This window comes from Emys orbicularis, chromosome 5 (assembly GCF_028017835.1).
Source record: "Emys orbicularis isolate rEmyOrb1 chromosome 5, rEmyOrb1.hap1, whole genome shotgun sequence".
In the NCBI taxonomy this organism is placed as follows: Eukaryota; Metazoa; Chordata; order Testudines; family Emydidae; genus Emys; species Emys orbicularis.
Window position 1 is genome coordinate 101,902,153 of NC_088687.1, and position 24,496 is coordinate 101,926,648.

The 24,496-nt window shown below is 44.3% G+C and overlaps 1 protein-coding gene across 1 annotated transcript in view; it reads left to right on the top strand.

Moving 5' to 3' along the window:
* The first annotated feature begins 17,716 nt into the window (after window positions 1–17,716).
* TMEM156 (transmembrane protein 156) overlaps window positions 17,717–24,496 on the top strand; it is a 28,585-nt gene continuing 21,805 nt past the window's right edge. The window contains 1 exon segment of the mRNA XM_065404566.1: window positions 17,717–17,816. Coding sequence (XP_065260638.1) covers window positions 17,717–17,816 — 100 coding nt within the window.

Genomic DNA, 24,496 nt, shown 5'->3' on the forward strand with positions numbered 1-24,496 from the left:
TCTAACACTTTTAAAAAAATTGTCTATTACCCTTCAGCTTTAATATTAAAAAAGAAAATTGATGTGACCCTAGTAAAACTATAGACTTTCAGTTTGTACATTGTTTTTTAAATGTCATTGTGTGGGGATGCAGAACTAAATGATAATAGACTATCCAGAAAATTGCAAGAGAAGAAAAAAATGATTTAATTCTTAACAAATACATTCCCCCCCCCTCCGAGAATGAATTATTTTCTTCATATGCCAAGAGGAGAACAAGTGTTCATGGAAACATCATGAGCCTGCAGTTTCTGCAGATGTTCTACTGTGAAAGATTTTTAGCTTGATAATCAGTATCTTTAACATATTAATGTTCATAAAATGAAAAATTTAACTAAACTGTATCCTTTGAGATAGATGAAGCACATATGATTCTAATCTATTCTGGTTCCCATACTGTACCCATCCCCATGATATCTAATGGTCTGATTGTATATCCTCTAGTCAAACTTGCAAGTCTTTGCAAATAATTTTCTGAATTAAATCAAAGGGGCAAAATCAAATTACATATTCCAGTAAATGTCACAGCTATTCATTGAAGCCATGGGCTCTAGCTTACCTGAAAGTGCTCTCTGTGCGGCAAAGAAGCTTAATTAGAGTTGATTCTATTAATTTTCTACTGAAGCAGGCCATAAGATATTAACTTGTTACAAAAATATAACCTTTTAATACAACACAACCTATTTTAGTTTTCTTTAAGCAAGACTAGGAATCAAGCTGCAAGAACATACATATTTAAGCAAAACTACATTCCCATCTTATGTACAAGAAATATTGTGTTTATACCACATCATCAAAAGAGAGCTCTAAGTTAATTGTAGCAATGTGTAAATTATATGTTAAAGAAAAAAAAAAGATTAAAATATATTTGATTATGATATGCTGACAACTGGAAATGCTGCTCCCCAAAAATTGAGCAAAAAAATGTATGCTTTCCCTAAGTTTAAAAGTAAATGTATGAGGTAAGTCATAAAGCTAACCAGTGGTTCAGTGAGTAGTTCAGAATCTGCTGTAATCCACACATCATTATCCACTTCCATAAAACACCAAGCAGAATTTTAAAAACCAACTTAAACTGTAATTATCAGTATTCAGACCTGAGCCCAGATCCTCAAAGGTATTTAGGTGCCTATCTGTCTCTTTAGGAACCCAAGTCCACCTCTTGAGGCACCAATGACATTTTGAAAATCATCATGCAGCATCTGCCTACCCCGCTAGGCACCTAAGTTTTGGCCGGGTAGCATTTGCAAAGCCACCTATGCTTTGATGCTACCCCACAGCTAACAAACAGCTTTAAGCCCTAGCTCAAGCTGACGCCCCAGAGCAGGATTCTCAAGCTAGCTAGGGGGAACACCGGTCTCACTAGTGGGGCCCAATCCTGCAGGCATGCTCTGAGCACACTTAAGACCTGTGACACCTCACAGCAGGAGGGCCAGATACAGACCAACAATAGCTGAAAGGGGAGCAACACAGCACCTGCACAAAAGACAGGTGGGGGCACAGGGAAAGAGGGTTAGAGCGAGAGATGTGTTGACTGTGAGCAGGAAAGAGAGCAAGAGAGGGGGGAAAAAAACAGTTTCAGCTGCTAGGGTTTGGCCTACCATGGCATCTAAGACAGGTCAGCCATTTAACTGTAAGAGAGAGTTTGTGGCTGAGGATTCCAAGAGGACAGAGGTACCTTCTCTGGTCCATCAGCTAGGTGCACTAGGTCAACTGTTTAGGCACCTAAGCCCCTCTCCTTAGTGTTTCACTCCCAACTAGCTTAGGGGGCTCTCTAAAGAGCTGCTGGCTTTGGAGGATCACTTTCTTAGGCACCTAAATCTCCCCATGCATCATACAGGGAGCCTGGGCACCTAATTTAGGCTGAGGATTCCACTAAATAGCAGGCCACCAAGGATATATGTCTACACTGCAAAAACACAGAAACAAAATAAATCAGAGCAGAAACTCTCAGAGTCTACAGACTCGGGCTTGCATTGCTTGTGCTATGGAGCTAAAAACAGCCATGCAAACATTCTGACTCAGGCTGGGACTTGGGCTGTGAAGCCCACCTCCTTCCCGGGCTTCAGAGCACGAGGTGGAATGTCTACATGTCTAATTTTAGCGCCATAGCATGACCTCAAGTCTGTAGACCAAGAACTTGCTGCTGCAGGGTTTTTTTGTTTTTGTTTTTTTGGCAATGTAGACGTACCCCAACATGTTAGCACCTGCAAAGCTAAGTGGAGCAACAACTAAGTATATGTGAGGATCTGGCTGGTGTTCTTAGCCCATGGGCCATGACCTTAAGATGGGCTGACAGAAGGTTTATATAGTTAAAAGACTGCCTCCCATTCACTGGTAGCATAGTCAGGTCCCAAAGGTCAGCATTTTATTTGATCTATCACATGGAACAGATGGGATTTAGAGAAACAGAGAAGCATTTCTTGCAGCAACTACAAGGAGGTAGAAGAGGTTGTTGTTCCCTTGTCCAAATTGCCTATAGTGAGGAAGAGAAGTAGCATCTCCCCACACAAGAAACTCTGTGAAAAGCACAGAAACTGATCCAAAGGACTGTAGGATGTGGTGTTAGAAGAAAAGCACAGTAACTTTGGGTGACAGGAGGTAAGAGAAGGAAGACCACTCATCTATATTAATTATCTGTATTATGAACCTTCAAAGTTACTTTGAAATTAACAGCTTCTTTACCATCCATTGCAATGTGCCTTGCTATTTTAAAATAGAATATTTTTAGGGTATATTCATATCTTGCCTGTCAGTGTTTGTAAGACAATGATGGTTAAGTGGAGGTCTATTCTCAGACCAATAAGCACACAAATGACAGCCCAGATCTTACATGTTACTCCATGCCAATGGATCACTTCATCTGTGCACAGACGCAGTGAAGTCTACAGGGGTCCACCAAGCAGAATCACTTGCAGGATTAGGGCCTATACGTGCACAACAAAGAAAATAAATCCTATTCAAGAGCTGAAATGCAGAACTGTGGCTATATATATTATTTATGGGAGAGTTTCTGAACTACGATAATGGAATTACTAAAATGTGTTTTACAAGATATTGCACAGAATGATAAATTAACTGACTTTTCTAAAGATGTAGACACTGCAGTTCTCTAGAACAAATAAGTGTCCGTAGTTTTACAACCAATCACACATATATACATATATGTATTTGGAATTATGTCCAAACTGAAACAATGCTATTGTTCCTATTTGTCACTTCAGATGGGGAGGGATAGCTCAGTGGTTTGAGCATTGGCCTACTAAACCCAGGGTTGTGAGTTCAATCCTTGAGGGGGCCACTTAGGGATCTTGGGCAAAATCAGTACTTGGTCCTGCTAGTGAAGGCAGGGGGCTGGACTCGATGATCTTTCAAGGTCCCTTCCAGTTCGAGGAGATAGGTATATCTTCTCCCCCCCCCCCCCCCAAAAAAATGGTGTTCTAAAATATATTTTAAAAATTGTGCTCTTAAATACTAGGTCAATGTTTTTTTTGGCAATTCACAATTTAAGATACAGTTCTTAAAAATAATTTTCTGGTATAAATGTGTCGTCAACTTGAAGTATAGTTTTCATTTAGAACCCAATTCTGTTCCTGAAGTCAGTATCAGAACTCTCACTCCAATATCATCATGCCACAGGATCTAATCCTGCAAACATTCACTTTCTTATGTGATAGGATAGCAGATGATTGATAATGGAACTACAATTTAACTACTTAAATGCCTAAAGTTAAGCATATGTAAGCGTTTGCAGGATTGGAGCTACACTCTCTCTTTCAAACTACATTTATCTAGCAATGATAAGCATATTTCTCTGAATATGTTCCCCTCACATGTGCTACTGTTATGTCTCATCCTCACCCTCCGCCCAATGAACAAAAATTAAGAATTGTAATCCACATATTACCTAGCAGTGCTACTATAAAAAAAAAAAAAAAAAAAAAGCAGGCACAATACACTTTTACTGACACTGAGGTGAGTTTCTCTTTTAAAGAGTCTGGTGGTACCTAACATAATATCAATAAAAATGGTCTCATTTCTCTTGCTTTCATTACAAAAAGTAAATACATAAATAAAATAAAGACTTGTTATAATTTGTTCAATTTGTGCCCCATTAACTCTCTTGCAATTACACATTTCAAAATTCATCTTCAGTTATACTAGTAGTTAACAGACAACAACAGTGCATTGCCAAAGGCCTTGCAATTAAACAAATATGTAAAGAAATAAGAGAACTGTTCTCTGCAGAAATCCTTAGGGGCTTTAAACCACCAATAACAACATTCTGCCAACATTACAAGTATTGAACAACAACAACAACAACAGAGATACCAAAACAGAGATCAACTTCTATGAACTTTTCAAGAAAATACTCTGGCAACACAAGCTAAAGGAAAAGAGAATATAATTCCATACAAATGCTAGTAATAATCCAATTTTGTGGTGGAACATGTGGGAAGTCCACAACACAGTATAATAAAGATTTTTAAACATACCAGAAGCCAAAATACTGCCAGTTTTGGTTGCTTTTGTACAAAATTTTATTTTATTTTGAGAGAGGCACACATTTCAGTAGGCACTGGAAAAAAACAATAGAATTCCCCCAGAGTAGGAAAGGGAAAGGCCAATAATGGAACTATAATGGCAACTTTTGTTGATTTTAAATTTTGAGAATACCAGAAGTCGTCAGAGGTGAGATTGAACATTATAGTATGAAGACCTATTTTTCCTGATCTTATTCCTCATACCCAAAATAAAAACACTCATGGAAAGAATCTTCAAGAAAAGGAAGTGGAGGTATTGTTTCCAGCAAGATTAAGCAACTGCCCACCATAAAAGAGTTTTTGTTTTCTTGAACAACTAAATCCTGATCCTTGCAAACACTTAGGACATGTCTACACAGGAAAGTTATTATACTAGTATATAGTAAGATGAAATTTAAACTGATATAGTGATACCACTATAACTCCTATGTGGCCACTCTTATTCTGGAATAAGGGTGATTTTTTTTGTTTAATTTATGTCATTTTGGAAGAGGTTTAACTAAACCAAAAAAAGCCTCTCTTATCCCATAATAAGCAGTCGAGCCAGAAATCTGGTCTGGGGAGCCTAATCTAGCACACACATACTAGCCTAAGTCAAGAGGACACATACTGAATTTAAATTATTTGTTTGTTTTTTTTTTTTTTGGAGCAATTATCTTTGTACAGATTTAGGCCCCGATCCTGCCAAACACTCATAAAAATGACTGTCACAACTCCCATTGAAGTCAGTCTACTTGGTATTTAAGGGCTTGTCTACATATGAAAGTGTCAGGAGTGAGACACCCCGCTGTTCACGTCGGACCCCCCCCCCCCCCCCGCTGCCCACACACACAAAGATGAGTGACATTTGGCACGAGTCTCAACCCCACGCGACACTGACACAAGTTAAGTTTAGTTCTCTCCCCCCCGTCCCAGTCCCCAGGAGCTTCCTAGGACGGGGCCGCCTGCTCCTCTGTACAGCGCCCACGTCCAGCAGAGCGGCAGGATCGCTGCCCCTCGAAGCGCCCCCTCCCTACAGCCTTCTGCCTCCCGGCTGCCAAGCCATCAACCCGTCTCCCCTTCTCACCTCTCAGGGCAGGGGGGGCTGTCACTGTGAGGCCCCAGCCCCTTCCCTCCCTCCCTCTCTCTCTCGTAGCCCCCGCTATGCCAGGGGAAGGGAGAATGCAGTCACCGGGCAGCCCCCTCCCCGGCCACCTCTGCTGCAGGACTTCCCGGCTCCGAGCCCCGAACTTGTTCCCCCCCCGCACAGGGCGGCTTCATCCAGGCTGATGGAGGGGAACACAACGAGGGGAGGGGCCCTCAGCAACGCCCTCCGCCCAACCGCAGACTCCGCCTCGTCACTCGCGGGAGGGGAAGGCCAGCTCCTCCAACCGCCGTCCGCGCGCCAGCTGACAGTTCACTTCCGCGCGCCTGAGGGGGAAGGAATTAGAGTCGCCGGCCGATGGGGTGGAGATATGCAAAATTAGGGGCGGGGTCGCATCCACACAAGGGAGTGGGCGGGGTTGAGGCACGTCGCCTCAGGAGAGAATGTTGCGTTAGGCAGGGATTCCCTGGGATGGGGGGGCGGCACGGATAGAGCCATGCTCTTCTCCCCAGAGCTAAGGATTCCCTCTGGCTGGCAGATGGGATGTGGGGTCGCTGCTACTCTTCAGGATATTTATTTGTTCAATTCTGTACTAAACTACAGGAAGGCCAAGTCTGCAGATTCCCAGCTGGGGCAGGCATGCTCAGCTAGCTCCATGAGAGCTAGCACTAGTATAAAAAGTAGCATAACTGCAGTAGCACAGGTAGTGGCAGGAGGGCATGACTTAGCCATGCTGAGTACGTATCCACAGGGTTCAGGCATGTTTGTAACACTCATTGAGGTAGTGCAAGTATGTGACTCATCATACTCCTAGCTCATAGTGTAGGGGTAGCCTAAAAGAGGGCCCCACCAATTCTCCAGCTGCCGTTGGCAAGCAATCTTTATGAATATAAACATGAATGTATAAACAGACCCATCAGTTACCTCAAATTAAATCAAATAAGCCAATGACAATGTAAGTAGAACAAAAATCAACCTCCCTGCACAATCCCCACTAGAGTTACACATCATCATGCCCAATATCCATCTCCTCACAGGCAAAGGAGAAAAGCTGGGCCTTGCAGCATACCCTGAAGGCTACAAAGCACCTGCTGCTGTGTCATGCAAAACCTTATCAATGTCCTCAGCCCCATGAATGCAGAATAATTTCCCAAATGAATGGACTGTGTGATAGTCAGATGTGCTATCTATTGATACAAGAATGTATGAGTTCACCATTAAAGTTTTGCCTCACAGCATAATGATGTTGGAGTGTGTATTGTTTTTAGGTATATCTGTTGGATATTGATGTGAAAGCCTTTATGGAGTGTTATTGGCAGCATTGGGGCACTAGCAGAGGTGAAAGTAAGCCGATCCGGTCCGGTCCGGCTTCCCCAGGCTGGCGCTTTAAAGGGCCCGGGGCTCCCTGCAGCAGCTGGAGCCCTGGGCCCTTTAAATTGCCCCTTAGCTCCGGGGCTCCCAGCCACCTCTGCAGCTGGTAACTCCGGGGATGATTTAAAGGCCCCAGGGCTCCCAGCCACAGCCGGAGCGGGGCCTTTAAATCTTGATTTAAAGGCCCCGCCTCTTCCAGTTGAGGCCACTCCCCCGCTCAGGACTCTGGCATACCAGTAAATCCTTTAAATTACTTTCACCCCTGGGCACTGGGAAGGTGGCAAGGAGATTTTCCCCTTCTTGTTTGCATGCTTTTAAGGTTTTGTGCCGGTGGATAAGTCCTGATATAAGCTTAGCTGTAACTAAATGTAGTTTTTGTTATGAATAATTTACTTTAAGTATGTGACTTCAAATCACAAGCCTAAATGCTTAATTGGATTGGGACCAGAATTCTCATTGCCTTGCAGGATCAAGTCCTTAATGAACTACAAAATGATAGTGTTGGTCACCATTACACCTGGACAAATAATAGACTTTTTGGTTCAATGGTAATTTAACATATATTTATATTTAATTTCAGTTAATCAAAAAGTTGAAAAAATCTTCAAAATGAAATGTTAACTTAAATTTTGAGCATTTTTAGACATTTTTGAATATTTTTAAAATGAAAGGAAGTGTCTTTAAATTAACAAGTCAGCAAAATTGGTACAAATTCATGAAATGTTAAGGTGTTCCTGAATCTGCATTTTTTCACAGAAAAAAGTTTAGGTCAAAATTTTAGGAGCTCTAGTCAATATTCTCCATTCAGTTTAGATCCTTTAATTCAATGGTTCTCAAAGCCGGTCTGCCGCTTGTTCAGGGAAAGCCCCTGGCGGGCCAGGCCGGTTTGTTTACCTGCCACGTCCGCAGGTTGGGCCAATCGCAGCTCCCACTGGCCGCAGTTCGCCGCTCCAGGCCAATGGGGGCTGCGGGAAGCAGCGCGGGCTGAGGGATGTGCTGGCCGCCCTTCCCGCAGCCCCCATTGGCCTGGAGCGGCGAACCGCGGCCAGTGGGAGCCACGATTGGCTGAATCTGCAGACGCGGCAGGTAAACAAACCGGCCCGGCCCACCAGGGGCTTTCCCTGAACAAGCGGCGGACCGGCTTTGAGAACCACTGCTTTAATTAGCTGTGAAACAGTGAAGTTTAGGTACAATGCTTCATCAGCTAGATGCTTCCAAGGGAATTGGATCTGAAGGATACAGTCCTGATGTCACACCCCAATGGCCACCTCCGCTTAGGGAGTCCCCCCGGGAAGGTAGATTAGCACAGTATATTGCTAACGCTGTTGCAAGCATCGCAAAGCATTTTGGGGAGGGCCAAAGGTGCATGAGTGGAGAGTGGAAGGTTTTTTTGTAGGTTACAAGAGGCCGAAAAGGGGGGAGAAAAAAAAGAAGAGCAGAGAACCGGTTAACTCAACACTGCAGCTAGCAAGCTTAGTCCGAAGATAAGACGCTGGCCTCCGCCCAGGGACACTGCTTGCAGCCAAGACTTGGCTGACAGCCGAGAAAGATGGGGGCTTGAAAGTTGCCCAAGCGGCCATGAGAAACTGACTACACAGACCTGCACCTGCAGGACAGCAAAACCAGCAGAGAGGAAAACAAAGCCCAGGGCTGCAGAGTCTAAACACACAGACAAGACAACAAGAGGGGAAGCCAACTAGGCGTCCCTGAGTCTGGGATGTTTTGGGAAAGGGAAAGAAACCATAGCAAGCCTGTTTGGACTGGTGCAAAAAGCACCAGGAACAAAGGGCCCTGGACGGAAACACCCCCAAAGAAGCCCAGGACTTAAAACCCTCCTGAGGGCTGGACTTGGATAGCACAACAGATTCTTGGGTGCCCTGGGCCCAGGACAGCACTCCCGTCCACTTTTCCTCTTCTCTTCTTCTGACGTTACACCCAGACTTGGCCAGTATGGGTAGTGCGGGTGTGAGTATGAAAGTGCGTTAGGGCCTGGGAGCATTAACGCTTTCTTTCGTCCCCTGAGTGACGTGGGAATGGTCCCAGAACTCCCTGCTGTATTTTATTATTTTATTAATAAAGCTTTAAAATTTGAACACTTGGTGTGTTACGTCATCTCCTCCCCAAACGATCCTGTGGTGTCAGCCTGATCACCTGATGCTCCAGGCAGATTGGTAACGAAAATCTGTCACAGTTTTGGTGGAGAATTGTGGAGGGGGGGGAGCCTTGTGGCGCGCACCAACTGTTTTGCCCTTGATATTTCATGTTTGCTCCGTCCGGCACTGTTGGCATTGCATGTTGGGGATTTTATGATTAAAGGTGAGCCCCACCCTCAGTCGTAGCATGACAGAGAACTGGAGGGAGGTTTAGTATTCCTCTCTCCAGCTCGGTTGGTGGGAGAAGGGTGCAGGTGGGTTTACCCACGGTCGTAGCAGTACCGGGCAATAGGAGGAGGACTTAGTGATTCTCGCTCGAAGGGAACAATCCTCGGTGCATACACCCCCAGTCGTAGTATAACTGAGTTGAAGAGGAGAACATAGGGTGTCTCACTCTGACTGGGAAGGGTTGGGGTGTATGTACCCTTGGTGGGATCGGACCGAGTAATACGGAGGGAGGCTTAACGTCTCTCCCTCCGGCCCCTCAAAGGTGGGGGTGAGCATTGTAAGCCCTGGTGCCAGTTGGTGTGAGCAACGTGTAATTTCAAGTAATTGAAAGATCTTAAGAATGGTACTATGGTATTGTGACAACATGTTCAGGAAATAGAAGGGTACAGCTATGGACTCGGGAGTCCCGCAGTCGTGGGCAATGGCATCAACGGTGGGTTCAAGGCTGGACGTACGGGCTATAGGAAGCGTGGACATGGAAGTCCGGCTGCCCGGTTAGCTGGCATTACAGGAGGCAGGCGAACATGATGCCCGAGCCACGGGAGAGGCAGCAAAGAGGGACGGAACCCTGATGCCTCTTTCAAAGGGGAGGTGAGGAGCTCTTCCGGCTGGAGAAGGCTCTCACCAAGGTAAAATACAATCCCTGGGGTTCCGTGATGGAGCTTCAGAGGAGGATGCATTCTTGGCAAAATTTGTTGAATTTGTGTACTGGGTATAAAGAGCAGAAGGGTAAAAACCTAGGGGTAGCTGTGGGATTAATTGGGACTGCAGCTGCCATGTGGTATCAAATGTTGTCGGGACAGAAAGAGGAGTTGGGGAGAAGGGAGGAGGTGTGTACCCAACAGCTGGTAAAAATTAAGCAATTAAAAGCACAGATCACTAATCAGGCGGCAACCCAGGCCTATGCCCAGGACAAGTTGCAATCCTTAAGACAGGACTTCCAGGCGTAAAAAGCGGAACGCACCCGCCTGGAAGCACTGGCTAAAAAAGTACCAGTCCTTCAGGGACTTGTCAAAGACTTGACCATTCGTGCCCAGCATACGCCGCAACGGCAGTGTGCTTGCCATAAAAAAAAATTAAACAGTTAAAACACCAATTGGCCGTGCGTTCTGTCCAGGTGGCAGCCATTACAGCGGGTGAGGGGGAGAAGGTCGTATGTACGGCACCCCCCCCCCCAACTACAAGGAAAGCACCCTGTGGGGTAATTACAAAAAGGAAAGGGACCAGAAGGGGTGGGGGCTAGTTAAGAAGTCTACCCTCCTTGCTAAATTGATAGTGGAACAAAGCCTGTGCCCATGGAAAGGGACAGTGCAGAAAAAAAAAAGGATTGGGCCCAGACAATCAGGCAGGCAACAAATAAAAAAATGGGTTGAAAACCTTAAAAGCATAGTGGCAGAAGTAAAGGACGCAATAAGTGCAGACATGGGGAATTTAAAGCCCTAAAATAGTACTTAAAATGGTTAAATCTGGGAAATAAGCAAGTAATTTAAGGAAAGAGAGTGAGAAGTTAACTCTGCAGAGGCTGGAGAAAATTAATCAGTTAAATGTTGTAAAAGTGTTAGAGAAAAAGAGAATCCTTGGTTTCTTCAAAGGAATGTCTGTAAATAATCCAGGCAAAGAGATTATCTAAGTGAAATCATTTGATTATAAACAAGTTAGTCAAATTTGCTAAAAAAACACTCCTGGTGTTTTGTAGGTTTAAAATAAATTGGTGTTGTTTTAAATAATACCACTAAAATCCATTTGAATCTTCCATTCAAAGTTGCAAAACCAAAAAACACTTTTGCCAGACACAGGTAACCAGTTTAACTTTGGTATTTAACATTTAACCCTTAAGATAACTCAATGCTTTACAAAATTTAAATAATTTTAAATAAGACCAAAGTTGTGGCTGCAGCAAGCCAAAAAAAAAATAATTAAATCTGTTTTTTAAAAACAAAATAGCAAATAAAAGCTGTAGTAAAAGAGAGAAAGACCGTCCCCCACACTGAGCATTAAGGTGGCTCTGTATAGTCAAACTGTCACTTTGCCAAAGAAAGCCACAATAGGTTGTATTTTCTTTTTCAAATCACTGTGTGTTTTAAAAGCAAAAGTTAAAAGTAATCAAAACTCTGGTAGAAGTTAATTGTGTCCCTTTTAAGACAAAGTATCTCAGCTGCTAATGGCTTTAAATCCAAAAGCAAGCCAAAAAGCATCTGTGGTAATGCAAATTATCTAACTAATAAAGGTAAAAACCGTTAAAGCTTGGCCTGCCTATAAAACAAACACAGGAAAATATGGGGGTAACTCCTCTGTTTTTCCTGCAGTCAGCAAGGGTATTTGTAAATATATATAACTCCTCTGTTTTTCCTGCAGTCAGCAAGGGTATTTGTAAATATATATATATATATATTTTTTTTTTTAAGCAAAAATCTGCCACCCCCGAAAGGGTAGAAATATGTTCTTTTTGTCTTCCAAAAAATAAAAAAAACCACCTAATACCAGCTAAAGAGCAACCCAAAATACCATGCATCCACTGTCACAATAAATATTGTGTTTTGTGTCCCATGTCCTGTTTTGGTTTGTGTTGTTTGTCTTGTTGCTAGCATTGTTGTGTATCAAATGCTGCAAAAAAATATCCTCAGGCAGCAGACAACATATTGGGAGAAATTGGTTTTGAAGCAAAAATTATACCCTGGGTGGAGCTATTCGCCAGATGTAGCCACAGGGGGCACCCCAGCAGTGAATAGGAACCCCATGACACTCTACCATCGTAATCATTTTGATTGTAGACTGTCCTGTACTCTGATTTCACATCCTACTTTCCTCCTAACTTAATTTGTTTTAAAATCATCCAACTTTATACCTACCAGATTACTATCTTTCAAAGAACCCTCACCTCTACTGCCTCTAGTCTTCTGATGTCTATTTCATTTAATGCATCTGCTTCCAGACCATAGAGAGTAATACTATTAGTACACTGGTGTGACCCAGGCATGCCTAGGCAAGTATATTACGCCTGTGTCCAAACATCTTCTCAGTAGTTCAATGAAAGGTGTTGTCTCTGCTGAAAGCTAAGAACTAGCTGATTGTCATGGCTATTCTGAAATGTTTGTACAGGAAACAATTTTAGAGCTATGTAACAAGTAGGATATTATGTTCCAAAACTGTTAGAAGTGAAACTTGTAACCTGGGGCAGGGGAGTCTCAGAGCTGACTCAATCCATATTAAGAGCAACCTGCATCCATGGAGCCAGCCCTGTATTTCCTGTCTGGACCAGATGCAGGCTTGAGCATTAAAAAAGACAAAAGAACCCCAAGAAAAGTCTCTGAATAAGGGACCCTTGGGGTAGGAGACAACAATATATAACTGTATAAAGGAAAAATAAAGGTCACAAGATGTTATCCATTACAGAGGAGAGACTCTGCCAGTGGAAGTGTCTCATGACATATGGATTCCAGCTTTTTGGAATGGGCAAGTGCTGTTAGGACTCACCATTGGGTGAGAAATCCCTTATTAGACAGTAAGGTAACTTGTTAATAAGTATAGGGTATAGGTTGCATTTTATGATTTTCTTTTACTTGTAACCTTATGTTTCCAAACCCTTATACTTGCTTTTATTGAATCTCTATCTCAAGCTCTGTTAAATAAACTTCAGTTTGGTTTTACTATGGTTTTACTAGGTCTATGTGCTTTGTGCTAAGGAGTGTGTTGAATGGAGGTGAAACCAGTGAACTGGGGTGCACTGCTTCTACAGAGGCAGCTGATAGGTGTCCATAGCGAGTGCCAGAAGATAAGGCACTGGGCACTTGAGTGCAACAAAGTGGGGCATGTAAATTGCTAGCCTGCATTGGGAAAGAGCAGGGCTTGTGGAGCCTGGAGTGGAGCACTTGTGTTACTGAGCCTGGTGGGGACAGACAAGGCTGTCAAGTTGTTTGGAGTGGCTCAAGTCCGTGAATACCAACTTCAGTGAAGACTGTTACAAACCAGGACGCAAACCCCAAACTGGTTGTGAGTTTTATATTTAGATTTCATCAACTGAGCATCATGTGTGAACTCCACAAGCACTATAACAGCCTTAAGATGGAGTCACAGACAGTCCCCTTGAGTAGGGTTACCATATTGGAGCCCCTGAAAAAGAGGACACTCCAAGGGGCCCCAGCCCCACCCCAACTCCACCCATTCCCTGCCCCCGGCCCTGCCCCAACTCCGCCCTCTCCCCTGAACGCTCCGCCCCCCTGCTCCTCCCCCTCCCCTGCTTCCCGCGAATCAAATGTTCGTGGGAAGCCTGAAACAGGCAGGCAGCAGGTAAGCTGGGGCTGGGGCTCGGGGGGGGGGGAGGGCGCGAGGAGACGTGGCCCAGTCCGGCCCCCCCGGCCGAGCGGCTCCCTCTGGTGGCCGGCCAAGAGGCTCTGGCCCCGGCGGCTCCGGCCCAGCTCAGACCCTGGGGCGCCGGCCGAGCACCCCCAACCCCGGTCGCTCCGGCTCGGCTCGGGCCCCAGTTCCGGCCACCGGCCGCCGGCCGAGCACCCCCGGCCGCCGGCCAAGCACCCCCGGCCCTGGCCGAGCGGCGCTGGCTGGGGGCCGAGCACCCCCAGCCCCGGTCGCTCCGGCCTAGCTCGGCTCGGGCCCCGGTTCCGACCAGTGGCCGAGCACCCCTGGCCCCACCGGCCCGGCCGAGCAGCTCCGGCCCGGCCCTGGCCGAGTGGCGCTGGCCGAGCACCCCCAGCCCCGGTCCCAGCGGCTCCGGCTCGGCTCGGGCCCCGGTTCCGGCTGAGCGGCTCTGGCCCAGCCCTGGCTGGCGGCCAAGCACCCCTGGCCCCACCGGCCCCAGCCGAGCGGCTCCGGCCCGGCCCCGGCCCTGGCTGAACGGTGCCGGCCAGCGGCCTCCCAGCTCGCAGCCGCCTCCTCCCGGGCTCCGGCTGCTGCTGCGCTGGGGAGAGCGGCGGGAGCCGCGAAAGTTGAACCCTGGGGAGGAGGCGGTCCCCTTACCATGCCTCCCTATTTTCCCGGACATGTTCGGCTTTTTGGAAATTCCTCCCGGACGGGGATTTGAGGACCAAAAAGCCGGACATGTCTGGGAAAATCCGGACATATGGTAACCCTACCCTTGAGCACTCCAATCTTGCCAGCCAGGTAAACTTGCCTTTGTGATCGATCACAACAATATTCAAGTTACTGCCAGTCCTAAAGGACTGGTCACTTACCCCAGGTCAATTGCACTTTAGATCTTACACCAAAGATAAAATGTGTAGCTAATCCTATAATTAACTACAGATTTATTAACTAAGAAAAAGAAATGAAAGTTAATTACAAGGTTAAAGCAAGTAACACACACACACACAAATGAGTTACAGTCTTAGGTTCCAAAAGGTGATAGAAGCTGCTATAATATGCAAGCTCTAAGTCCTCTAGGGTTAACCCAGGCCAAGCACTGGGGATCCCTTGTTTATGCTTAGAAATCTTGCCCTCTCCAAGTCTAAGCAGCATAGTGATACAATTCCTTCTTGTCAGGGATTTTTATCCACTTCCCACAGAGTTCAAGCTGATGGGAGGAGTCCACCTGCATGTCTCTTCTTCATGGGTGTTGGGGAGGAGCAATCAACAAAGTCTTTGTTCTTTGATGTTTCACAATGGCTCATTTGGTTTATGTGGGCCTTCTTGGTGGGCAGGACCTACCACCTTCTATAGAAGCCTGCATTTTACATTAGTTAATGCTTCTTTCCTGTTTGGTGAGGTACACAGTTACAGAGGTTTAGAATGCACACACGCACCATAACTTTATAGCGGGGGGTACAGCTTTTATAAGTGAGTTTACTACATGCAGCATCCTACAAGCATATCATAAAGTCTAAACACTAAACACATTCATATAAACTTAACATCTATTTTAACACTAACACTCAGATGATCCAGACTGGTTTCCAGCTATGTGTTCAGTTGAAGCCTAGGGGCCTTGACATGAGCTGGCACCTGGTTGCCAGCGTCACAAAGGCCCATTCCCACTGTGAGTAGGTGGTAGTGATTCACCCCAGACACCTCAGTAGCTCCATAAAGTGTCGCAACTGGTTTGATACATTTTCATTTTGGTACCAAACAATGTTATCATCAGTCCATAAGGTCATCAATTTCTATGCAGCACTTAGAATCATTAGAATATTAGGGTTGGAAGAGACCTCAGGAGGTCATCTAGTTCAATCCCCTGCTCCAGTCCCTTTGTGGCTAAGGCACACATCTCCCTTCAACCTCATCCTTGATGGAGCACTGATCAAGCTTCCTAGGTACACATAAGAGTCTACTTTTTCTATGACTTCACCTCTGCTGCATTTCAAGACTTTATATATTGTCTCTTTTCCAAGATAAAACCACTTTGTTTTGTTGGAATTTACTGTAAATCCAAGTCAACTACTGCTATTTTTCGAAGGTATCAAAGAGTATCATCATCAGTCAACAGGAATAATTAGAAGCATGGAAAAACTTTGATACAAAGAGGAATTGAAAAGGCTGGGATTGTTTGCATTAGAAAGAAGACAAATAAGAGGACACATGATAAAAAGCATGATAAAACGGGGAACCGGGGCCAATGGGAACTTTGGGGGAGGTACCCGCCAGCGAGGGCAGTGCGTGGAGCCGTCTGCCACCCCCCGCCCTCAAGGGCTGCAGGGACGTGTTGCCGGCTGCTTCCGGGAGTGGCGCGGGGTCAGGGCAGGCAGGCAGGGAGCCTGCACAGGCTGCCACCCCGGAGCCGCTCCAGGTAAGCGGCCCTGGGCCGGAGCCCGCACCCTGAACCTCTCCTGCACCCCGCACTCCAACCCTCTGCCCTGAGCCCCCTGCCGCACCCTGCACCCCTCCTGCATCCCAACCTCCTGCCCTGAGCTCCCTGCTGCACTCCTCACCCCAATCCCCTGCCCTGAGCCCCCTGCTGCACCTCGCACCCCTCCTGCACCCCAACCCCATGCCCTGACCGCCCTTCTGCACTCCGCACCCCCTCCTGCACCCCAACCCCCTTTCCTGAGCCACCTCATACATCCTGCACCCCTCCTCTGCCCCAACCCCTTGCCCTGAGCCCCTTCCTGCACACCGCACCCCCTCCCATACCCCAACCCCTTGCCCCAGCCCTACATTCATGGCCCTGCATGCAACTTCCCCACCCAGATGTGGCCCTCGGGCCAAAAAGTTTGCCCACCCCTGGCATAGAAGCATGTCCTCTAGAATGGTCATTGAAGCATGAAGGGGCATACAAGTGTTTAGCATACCTGACATGTAAATACCTTGCAATGCCGGCTACAACAGTGCCATGTGAATACCTGTTCGAACTTTCAGGTGACTCTAAGGGCTTGTCTTCACTACCCGCCCGGATTGGCGGGTAGAAATTGATCTCTCGGGGATCGATTTATTGCATCTCGTCGGGACGTGATAATCGATCCCCGAATCGATGCGCGTACTCCACCAGCCCAGGCAGGAGTAAGCGCCATCGACGGGGGAGCCGCGGCGGTCGATTTGCTGCCGTCCTCACAGCAGGGTAAGTCGGATCAGATACGTCGAATTCAGCTACGCTATTCGCGTAGCTGAATTTGCGTATCTGAAATTGATCCCCCCCCGTAGTGTAGACGTAGCCTTAGTAAATAAGAAGTGGGTAGCATTATCGCCTGAAAATGTAAACAAACTTGTTTGTCTTAGCGATTGGCTGAACAAGAGGTAGGACTGAGAGAATTTGTAGGGTCTAAAGTTTTACATTGTTTTCTTTTTGAGTGCAGTTATGTAAACAAATAATAATTCTACATTTGATTGCACTACAGAATTTGTATGAGGTGAATTGAAAAATACTATTTATTTTATCTTTTTTACAGTTCAACTATTTGTAATAAAAATGATAATATAAAGTGAGCACTCTAAACTTTGCATTCTGTGTTGTAATTGAAATCAATATATTTGAAAATGTAGAAGACATCCAAAAATATTTAAATAAATGGTATTCTGTTACTGTTTAACAGTGCAATTTAAAACTGCGATTAATTGCAATTAATTTTTTTAATAGTTTGACAGCCCTGGTTTCTAGGCATGATTTACCTCTCACTTATACCATTTAATATTTAGTATACTTTCATTGTATTCAGTGGCCTTACTCCTCATTTATGCTAGTGTAAGTAACCAGAGAAACTGGCTCTCTGAAACTCATGTAACAAAACATTAAAAAAAAAAAAAAAGGGCAAGTCTTGCTAGAAAAAGGAAATGAATAAGAAGTATTTTGCATAAGACCAACACGAAAACAGGAAGGAACTTCCCACCAGTATGCTAGATGAGAGCTCTTCAGTGACATGTGCTTGACTATGAGAAAAGCAGATCTCCTGAAATTATTAACAGCAATAATTATCATGTTCATTGTATGTTTGCCTGAATTTTTCAAAACCCATGAAGGTGAGTGATCCGCTTTAAAGAATGAGGGCTCTTCTTTATTTTAAGGTCAGATTGCAGTTAAAGAATTCACATGTACTTTCCCAGAGGAGCTGATTGTGATGCAATTTTCTTACTGATAGTAAACTTTACAAAATTTATATGAAATGTGTCACTTCAATTAGCTTTTTGTTTATAATAGTTAACTATATATATATTAATTATGAAGAATATTTGTCAAACAGTTACATATACCAGAATCAAAAATATTGTAGGTATTTTCATTTAATTTATGTTGTACTTCTTGGCTTTGGCGGGGGTTTTCTACAGAAGGTAATTGCTTGTTAGAATTATAACTATTTTGAACTTCTTGCACCCAAAGGCACAAAAATGTTTGTAACATTATTGTATTATACTTTCATTCAAAGAACATGAAAAATAGTTAATCCCGTTGAAGATATCAAAGTAGTATGTATGTATGGTGAACTGAAACAAAATAGTGCAGAATGGGTAGAACTGAGTGAAATCAATCTCTTAATATGAATTCCAAATATAATTTGGTTATAGAAGTCAATACTGAGATTTGGGAGAATGAGAAAATGTATGAATAAAACATATATTTATTGTTATACCTTCATTTAAAAATCCATAGATAGGCTAACATTAATTTATAGGGTTTTTTCTTCTGTATTCCAAAGTAGGACTTTGAGGATAAAAACATAACAAGAAAGGTGTCCATCTGATAAAGATGGTTCATTTTCCTGAAAGGCTTTATGTTAATTTTTAATGAAAAGTGATATTCAGTAAAAACTCTGAAAGCTTAAAATATATGCAAGTTAGGAAAGTTAATTTAATTTGAATTTATATTTTCATTTACCAAGCAAGAATTAAATTGATTCTAACTCAAGCATAAGGATAACAATCTGTAGCTTACAAAAAGATACTCCTGAGGGAATTATGTGCCAAAAAATTAAAAATTCTGCACATAATATTTTAAAATTCTCCAAAATTCTGCAAATTTTATTGGTCAATAAATAAATGTGGAGGCTCCAGCATGGCAGTGGGGAGCACAGGCCACTGACGGCACAGAGGTGGAAGATCATCCTGCAGCCCCCACCCCGGGACATGGACTCAGTGGTGAGGCTGCACCCGACCCTGACACAGCGCAAGGCCCAGACTTGCCACTCCATGTAGACAGGCAGGCTCAGCCCAGCAGGATCCAAGTGTGGAAGGGCTTAGTGTGGGGAGATCCAGGCGTGGGGTGATAAGGGCTCTGTGTGGGGCAATCTGGGTGCAGGCAGCTTGGTGGGGGTGTCCGGGTACAGGGGGGGATCTGGATGAACAGGCTCATTGGGGGTGGGGTTCTGGGTGCAGAGGCAATGGGACTCTGCAGGAGCGGTCCAGGTGAAGGTGGTTAGGGCTCAGCAGAGGGGTGGGGGTCTGGGTATGGAGGGCTCAGTGTGGGGTCTGGGTGCTGGCTTGGTGGGGCTCAGTGGGGTGGGGGTCTAGGTCCGGGGAGCTAATAATCAGGGTGGTCCAGGTGCAGGTGAGGTAGGGCTTGTGGGGGTTCATATGTCTGTGGGGGCAGTCTGGGTGCATGGGTGGGGTCCAGATGCAGGGAGGTGGGGCTCAGCAGGGGTCTCTGGGTGCAGGGGGGCTCCAGCAGAGGGTGAGGCTTGTTGGGGTGTGGGTTTGGGTTCAGGGGGCTCAGTGTGGGGGGGTTCTGGGTAGCAGCGCATGACCAGTTTTGCGGCTTCGCTTTGTTTGCCCCATCAGAAAGTCATTTTTCTGTGGGGAAGCAAAGAAATCTGCGGGACACATGAATTCTGCACATACGCAGTGGCACAGAATTCCCCCAGGAATAAAAATGACAAGATCAGTGGGATGCTTTAAGTTTTCAGATATTGTAGAAGGTGTAAACAAAGTTTGCAGATTGCCATACCTAATGTTTTACCTCCATGTAAAAGTGGCAAAAGTGCTAAGTAGTAATCAAATTGTTTAACAGATTGCACGAATATACAGTGATGACATAAATGTTACTACAAGAGAACATGTTGACATTACTGTCAGTACCATGTAATAACTGTTATTTCTAGTTGATTTTTGCATATATAGTTCCTGTTTGATAACACTGCATGGTATAACAGATGCAACCTCAACATTTTTGTCATTTTGTACCTGCTGAATTTTAACTACAGTGTCGGTAAAATTAGAAAGCGCAGTTCTGCCTTAAGTTCTGCACTGAGGGTTTCAGAGGACTTAGAGCAAAGTATATGAGAAGCAGAATTCACCACAAAACTCTATCTAGAAATTTTAAAACTAGGTACCCCATGTTATCTGGATGCTCTCTAAACTATGTAACAAATTATGAGCTTATGTAAGAGGGTGTAAGTACACTGGAATTACCAGCCTAGAATACACCATCTTAGAATTTGGCCCTGTGTGTGTCCTCAGAGCTGCATGGGCATTGTTAGTTAAAAATCTTCTTTAGGAGACTGCTCTTGTTCTGAGTTTTGTTACAAACCTGAATCATGCAGATGTTTGCCGAGGTTCAGCTGAACTTCTGGCAATTTCAAATTAAGTGTTAAGGTACAGAAATACTCAGTTAAAGCACTCAAACAACCTTAACTTTGCTATATAGTGATACCCTGAGGAGGGAGGGGGGAAACAAGAAAAAAAGTCTGTGTCTTTAAAATCAGTTTAATCTAATCTGGGACAAGGACTAATATGGCCACAAAGACTAATAGGCATCATTCATAATGGTAAACTATTGAATGACATCACTACATGGCAGAATGAAGGCTGTTTGAGTGCCTTAATTGTCTGTTTCCATATCTTACATGTTTGGATTTCTTTTAGTTTAACCTTAACTCTGAATTTCCTGGATCTACAATGCTTGTTTTGATGATAATCACAACATGCACGTAATATATTTACCCTAACTTACTGATATGTGTTCTCAACCTTAACTCCACCTTAATGTAGTTGTGTGTCTGAGACAGTGGATCCTTGTTTCCTTAACTACAGTATATTTCACTATCTCAAGAAAGCATTATGAACTAAAAGGCATATCCTGTCACCACCCTTTTGTGGAAATGCAAGATCTATAAATAAAGCAGCAATACTGGTGCAGTTCTGCTGCAAAGCAGGGGGTCAGTTAGGTTGTGGACTGGCAGTGCAGGAGACAAAAGGCAAACTCCATGAGAGTGTGTGTGTGTGGGGGGACGACAGCAGAGACAGGTGGGGGCACATGTTACAACCTTGCCCACTGTATGGTTACCAGTCTGTTGCAAGTGGACCCCATCGGTGGGTCCTATGTGCTTCCAAGCTGAATGGATCTTGGTAGAGTCTAGTAATTGTTTCTCAGCTTAACCCGTGTAGTTTAGCCCCTTCATGGACTATGTGGGAAGCGAACAAGGCACAGTGGCAGAACTGAGTGAAATTTTGAATTTCCATCTGTGGTAAATTCTGACATTTCAACATTTGTTTTTGTCCCTAAAGAGGATGAAAAGTTGAAATTTAGAAACTTTTCATGGAATGGAAAATCTGAAAAATGTAAATGAACAAATGTCTAAACATTTCATTTTGACATTTTAAATCAAAACAAAATATTTCAACACTCCCACAATTGAAATGTTTCATTTTGATTTGTTGAAATTATCCCAAATGCTTCATTTCACAATTAACCTGTATTTTCTTATGGAAGCACATTGCATTATGGGAGGTATAGCACAGCAGGGAGCCTGGCCCAAAGGGAAAATAGGGACATCAAGGTCCCAAACATCTCCCACAATGCACCCAAAGTCATGTGACCACACCTCTCAGTCAGAATGAAATCAGCATGTTGCCTTATGGGAGAGATGGTCCTCTAGGAGGCCCAGTCCATAGGAGAGAATAGGGACCAGAACAACAGTTCCCATATGATAATGCTACATAATATGAAAATACAGTTTAATGTTTTGTTGAACTTATTCAAAATGAAACCCAACCCAAAATGATATATTTAATTTCAAGTTTCTTGATGGAAAATTGAAAATTTTCAGCAAAATCAAAGTTTTCCTGAAGAAAATTTCAGTGTTGCACAAACTGCATTTTCCATTGGAAAATAATTTTGATGGAAAATTCCTGAACAACTCTAAACATAGGCTTAGCAAAGGAACTTCTTAACCACAGAAACTTTACTCTTAAAGCAGCAGAGGGCTTAGAGATCTTAGAAAACAAAACAGGAGTCCTGAGCAGAGGTGAAAGTAAGCCAGTCCGGTCCGGCGTACTGGCAAGAGCCAGTTCACAGCCAACTGTACCGGCAGGGGGCTGCTTCCCCAGGCTGGCTGGCAATTTAAAAGGGCCCTGGGCTTCTGGGCAGCAGCGGCTGGGAGCCCCGGGCCCTTTAAATCGCCGCCAGAGCCCCGCTGCCGGAGCCCCGGGGTCGCAGCAGCAGCCGGGAGTCCTGGAGCTCTGGCGGCGATTTAAAGGGCCTGGGGCTCCCGGCCGCTGCTACTGCAGTGGAGTCCCGGGCCCTTTAAATCTCCACCAGAGCCCCGGGGCTCCTGGCTGCCGCCGCAGCTACCACTACCATGGGGCTCCGGCAGTGATATAAAGGGCCCAAGGCTCCCAGCAGCCGCTACTGCAACCAGAGCTTCGGGCCCTTTAAATCTCGATTTAAAGGGCCTGGGGATTTAAAGCCCCCCCCCTTCCGGTTGAGGCCCCGACCCCCTGCTCAGGACCCTGGCCCTGCGTACCGGTAAGTCCTTTAAGTTACTTTCACCCCTGGTCCTGAGACACACCCTCCCTTGGTCTGACCTCACCTCTTCTCGTGAATCAAAAGGTTGTCAGTGATTTAAGTTAGGGAGAGTCTCTCCTGCTCTCACTTGCCTGCCAGTCCTTTTTATGTGGTGATGGTTGCTCTCCCTCCACTGCACACAGCAGCTCCTGCTCTTATGTAGGCCTCTGTCTCTCTTCCATGTACTCCACTAGGGACCACCAATTTCCCTCCAGTCATGCCCACCACTTTTGAGGAAAGTCAATTGTTCCAGGGGGATGGGTTGGTAGTTAAGAAACACATATGATGATTCTAATCTTGATGGCTTCTCAGTGATAGTGTTTCAGTGAGGTATCAAGCCTCTTCCCCATGTAGAGCAGCTGCCTGGAATACATAAGAGGCTGCCTTCAGGTAAGTTTAGTTATATGTTCAGCACATAGTACAAAATGGAATTCATAATTTGATATAGAGATATCTCACTCTGATATAGCACACACAGTAGCTCCACAAACTACATGGACAGAATACCTATGTAAAAGATGTGTAGCAATAAGTAGCCATTTATAGCTTGAAAGCTGCAGTAATAACTTTGAGGTGGCTGCACCAGTGCTCCGCATCCTAGCTCCAGGATGGGAAGGAAAATTTAATTTCCTCCCCCTACACATTCTGACATAGATCATCCGCACAAAGAATATTTACTAGGAGTTTACTTGGGCAGACAATAAGAATTTGTCTCCAAGGGTCCACATCTCTCTCACTGTGCAATTGAGGAGAGATTATGGACATTTAGAAGACAACCTTCAACTTGCCTAAAGAAGGATCAGGCCCTAAATTCTGTATTTTTAAATGTTCTTTATAGTATTAGAACAAATCATTGTCTTATAGTTTATGTGCATAATATGGTATTTTAGAAATCACTGCAGTTTTTGTTTTTATGACATATTTATTACTCTCCAATCTACTGTCACTAAAGAAGAGAAGGTAATTGACTTTGCATTTACTGTAGGATGTCATTTCTTTATCCTGTCTGAAATTTTTCACTAAATTGATTCTGAGGCTAGTCCCCCTGGATGCTAGCACAGATGGCCTATTGCAACTGTCAGGCTACAATGAATGTTGGGCCAGTTAAGGGATGTATTTTCATCTCTATTCATGAGAATTTATGACCATATAACTCCCATTAGTGCTAGTGGGAGTTAGATACTTAAAACCCTATTTCATGGAGATGAAAGTATATATCTAAATTGGAAGGTGAGCTACTGTAGTGTGGGTTCCCATATCATGAGCAGAAACAGAATGGTTATTTGGTTTCTTAAGAAGTTGGTGTTAGGTACCAGCATTTTTTGTTCTTTAATTATTTTCAGATTTAAAAAAATATTTTAAGACTAGTACAAGTTCAAATATAAAAGTGAGCTGTACAAAAAAGCCTTAATGGTTATTTAGTGTGGAAGAGAGTAGGAAAAAATAGGAGATTCATCCTCCTCCTTAATAATAAATAATAGAATATCTTTGTATCACTTGTCCAAGTTGAATCAATGCACACTAGCTAAAACCAAAGAATACCAAAAAGAAGGAAGTGAAATAGGAGATAAAATTGGTGGATGATTTTTGTGTTAGAGTACACAAAAGCTGTAGTGTGGAGGTTTCAGGTATATATAATCTTGCTTTATAAGAGCATTATCTTTGGAGACAGGTTTAAATTTGACTACAGCTGTTCTCCAACACAATCACAAAGACTTATTGTTACCATGTAGGTTTCTGAGCAAACTTCCCCTCTGAAAGTGTTAAGGGCTTCATCTTTTTTCAAATAGAATCAAATCCTAAGAGCTTTGGAAGAGGAATTTGTCCAGATACAATTATGAATGCAGGTTACAGAAGAGATTTAGTATTATTGAACAATAAAATCCAGTATATACGACGTGAGAGGCATTCTTCTTTCATGCTC